Source organism: Pundamilia nyererei, unplaced genomic scaffold (assembly GCF_000239375.1).
Source record: "Pundamilia nyererei isolate P.nyererei 1_Seehausen unplaced genomic scaffold, PunNye1.0 scaffold00189, whole genome shotgun sequence".
NCBI lineage: Eukaryota > Metazoa > Chordata > Actinopteri > Cichliformes > Cichlidae > Pundamilia > Pundamilia nyererei.
In genome coordinates, this window is record NW_005187590.1 from 612,908 (window position 1) to 617,190 (window position 4,283).

Genomic DNA, 4,283 nt, shown 5'->3' on the forward strand with positions numbered 1-4,283 from the left:
TTTTATACACCTGTGGAACCCCTTAACTCAATGCGTTGGATGGGTGACGGAATAATTTTGGAAATGTGTAGTGCAGCTCAAAGCTTCGCCCAAATACAGCCTCACTGAGCTGCTAACATGACTCTTAATTGTCTTATATCAACAAGTCGATTTCTATAGATGACTAACTTCTGCCATGCTGAATTTTTGCTGCTACCGGTAATTTAAGTTGTGTCCAAGGAAAATAAAGGGCTGACAACAAAAGGATAGAGGGTTGAATCCTTTGGCATACCACATTTTCTATTAGGGAAATAGGTGATGATGACAAAGCTCTCATTTAATAATCAACACACTTTGTTACATGCATTTGACTTTCAAGCCAAAGACTCCAAAAGTGTTTGTTCGTTTCAAAACAAAAACTTTAAAACCTACCCTTCAACCAGTATGTGTAGTAGACATGAAACTACATGTACTGGTTGAAAGACAAATATGAACCCAGCACACAATATTAAAGACTAAAAACTTAAGTTCATATTTTGTACAAATGTGTTGCCTGTCCATTCATATAAAAAAGAAATTACACCTCCTTTCAGTTCTATGGTTTTATGTATTGGGAAATAATCCTGTCATTAGGAGATCTAAAAGGTTGGTCTAAAAATGTGATAAATATAACCGTAGATGAACAACAACACATGACAAACGCCTCATATACTAACACCTCATACCAGCTATGAAGCCCATTCCTATACACAGGGGTGCACATCAGTGGTCCGCAGGTGCATACGCGCTGTCAAAATAAAAAACGCGCACCAGATAAGAAGTTGTCCGAGTGGGATTTTCACGGCATATTCTGCACCACATCTCTGTGCGTTCATCATTTGTGTGAAGCCAGCTCACCTCCTGCAACCGCTTTTCCGAGAATACGTGCTTCTTTTACGGATCGGACTCCTTCTGACATTTCTTTGGAGGTGGAGGAACACCAAAGTAATTGCTTAAAGGAGCTTCTTCGACATCTTTAAGAGTTCTAAACAAATGTCTGTTCTCCTCCAGAAAATCTTATGTACGCAAACGCGCGTTGCAACTTCTTATCTGGTGCGTGTTTTTTATTTTGACAGCGCATACGCACCTGCGGACCACTTATGTGCACCCCTGCCTATACAACGCCACTCAGAAGTTTGGACACACTTTCACATTTTATGGTTTTTCTTTATTTTACTACTTTCTACATTTTAGATACATACTGAAGACATCAAATATATGAAGCAAAATCTATGGAATTATGCACCAAAGAAAAAAATGAGAATAACTCCTAATATGTCTTATATTTTAGCTTCCACCCTTTACTTTGTTGACAGCACTGCAAACCTTTGGCCTTCTCTCAATGAGCTTCAAGATGTATTCACCTGAAATGGTTTCACTTCACAGGTGGGCCTTGTCAGGATTCATTTGTGGAATTTCTTGCCTTCTTAATGGAGTTGGGACCATCAGTTGTGTTGTGCAGAAGTCAGGTTGGTACATAGCTGATAGCCCTATTTGACAACTGGTAGAATTCACATTATGGCAAGAACCAAGCAGCTAAGTAAAGAGACATGACAGTCTATCATGACTTTAAGAACTGATGGAGACGCATGGAGGTTGAGGTGTGATTGTTTGCGGGTGCTTTGTTGGTGACACTGTTAGGGATTTTTGCAAAATTGCAGGCACACTGAACCAGCATGGCTCCACACCATCCTACAGCAACATGCCATCCCTTCCAAACACATCTTCAGGATGTGTGAGGGCTATTTGACCAAGAAGGAGAGTGGTGGAGCGTTGGCCTCCACAGTCACCTCACCTAAACCCAGTCGACATGGCTTGGGATAAGATGGATCGCTGAGTAAAGGCAAAAGGGCCAACAAGTGTTCAGTATCTCTGCAAGCTCCTTCAGAGTGTTGGAAAACCATTTCAGGTGACAACCTCATGAAACTAATCGAGAGAATGCTAAGAGTGCCAAGGGTGGCTATTTTGAAGAATCTAAATTCTAAAACATGTTTTGAGTTATTTCACACTTTTTTGCTTACTACATATATATTCTATATGTGTTCCTTCAAAGTTTTGATGCCTTCATTGAGAACCTACAATGTAAGTAGTAATGAAAATAAAGAAAAAACAATTAAATGTGAAGGTGTGTCCAAACCTTTGAAGGTAGTGTATGTCATGTGTAACTGTAAAATGTTGTTGTTCATCTAATGTTTTATTGAAATCATTTTAGAGCCACATGAAGGTCTAGATGATTTTTTTTATTATATCGTGACTGGGGTTGTTATTAAATTTAAGTATCATGACAGCCCTTCTCCCAATACTTAAAACCTAAGAATTGAAGGAGATTGTACTTTCTTTTTCACCTGACTGTCTATCACTATGTCATAAAAGAACTGGTTATTAGCAGTAGCAATGAAAGTCACTGTTAATGTTTTGAGGGATATGCAGATATTCCCACAGGACCTGAATGCAGCAGTCTTTCAGACAGCTTTAGGTTAAGACTTAGACATTTCTTAAACAAAAATAGTGTGTATTTGTTAGTGGATAGAGGAAGATGAGGTTGTGTCCGACTGGTGGACAGTCAGGCTGGAGCACTGCTGGGCAGAGCTCAGACCTGACCCTGCAGGGTTTCCACTGAGGGTCAAGGGACCAGAAGGTCGGGGGTTAAGGCGGGGTGGCATTGGGGAGGGACGGATGAGAGGTGGGGGCTGCTGCAGCGTGGATCGGGGCTGCAAGAAGCGGGCTTGCTGTTGGAGTGGTGGGGGCTGACGGTGCAGAGAAGGTGTGGCAGGGAGGGAGGGGCGCAGAAGGGGAGGGGGTTGGTGAAGGGAAGAGGAGGAGGTACTAGATATCATTGGAGTCTGAGCTGAAGATGATGAAGAGGCAGCAGGGGATGCACCTAATGAAGTGACTTGACCCTGCATAGAACAAAAATGAGTTACTTACACAAGTCAAGCAGATACTCCTGCTCTGGAAGTTAGTTCCAAGATAATTTACATAACATTAGAGAATGAAAAACCACTAACTTCTAGAAATGGTTAAATTCAAGATAACTGGACTTCAAACTGGATAACTGTGTCTTCAAACATCTACTAACACCACCCAGTATGATTTCAATAATAATCAAGACTAAATTCACGAAGCCTCACCTCATCATCCTCTTCATCTGTGCTCTTTCCTGATGGAGTGTTTGAGCTGTTCTTTCCCTCCTCTCCCAAAGTGGCACTGTCTCCATTGGGAGCTTTGGTTCCCTGCTCCGCTTCCCACTCCTGCAGGACCTCTTCCAGGTTGAATCGCCGCCTGTAGTTCACAAAAAAGTTCTTCACCTGCCCTACCGTTTTATTACCGATTACGTCTGCGATGGCTTGGAAGTCTTTTCCATACTTCCTGACACCTGTACAACAACACAGATGGATTTTTAAAGTTACACAAATATATGCAATGAAAAAATCATAAATGGATGAGAGCAGCATTTAGCAGTCATTACAGTTTAGAGGTATGTTTTTGTACATAAAGTAAAAATGTAGTCACTTTTAGCTCTGGTGTTCACCTCTGGCTCCTTTTTTAAATGCTCCTCTATTTTCACCAGTTAGGCTCTAACTGTGATAATCTGTTATCATCATCATCATCATCATCATCATCATCATCATCATCATCGTTTATTTGTATAGCACTTTAAGAACACACCAGGCTGACCAAAGTGCTGAACAACACAAATCAAAACAACTACCAAATTAAAAATACCATAAAATCATTACATACAATAAAATAAATAAGAAGGTGTCAGTTTCCTACAGAGTTAAAAGCCAGGGAATAAAAATAGGTTTTCAATCTAGACTTAAAGACCTGCACTGATGACGCTTGTCTAATTTGGAGGGGAAGGTGCACCCCAACAGAGCACTTCATTGTTTCACAGCAGGCTTACTGGTGGTTCCTAGGATATTTAAAAAGTAGAATGGGAGACAGAGCGGTCAGCTTTCAGCCCATCTTCTGTGGAACCAGCACCTAGTTTGTATTCAGGAGACAGACACCCTTGCTACTTTACAATTAGGCTTCAAATTTTTCTTTTTGACAAAACTCCCTCCCCTCAACCCCAACCTGTCATGGCAGATGGCTACCCCTCCCTGAGCCCGGTTCTGCTGGAGGTGTGTTCCTTGTTAAAAGAGAGTTTTTCCTTTCCACTGCCGCCAAGTGCTCGCTTAACACGAGGTTGTCTGATTAATTGGGCTGTCTCATTGTTTACCCTAAAAGTAATGTAAGGTTAACCCTACAATATAAACCAT

The 4,283-nt window shown here is 41.2% G+C and overlaps 1 protein-coding gene across 2 annotated transcripts in view; it reads right to left on the reverse strand.

The window, feature by feature from the left end:
- Positions 1-1,515: 1,515 nt before the first annotated feature.
- Positions 1,516-4,283, reverse strand: part of rcor3 (REST corepressor 3) — a 19,622-nt gene continuing 16,854 nt past the window's right edge. Inside the window, exons 11-13 of one of the 2 annotated variants that reach the window (XM_005747114.2) lie at positions 3,385-3,394; positions 3,150-3,300; positions 1,516-2,918 (exon numbers count right to left, since the gene is read on the reverse strand). In XM_005747114.2, coding sequence (XP_005747171.1) covers positions 2,538-2,918; positions 3,150-3,300; positions 3,385-3,394 — 542 coding nt within the window. In that variant the 3' untranslated portion in view covers positions 1,516-2,537. Of the gene's footprint in view, positions 2,919-3,149; positions 3,395-4,283 lie in introns of both variants that reach the window. The other variant, XM_005747112.2, reaches the window with a different exon arrangement.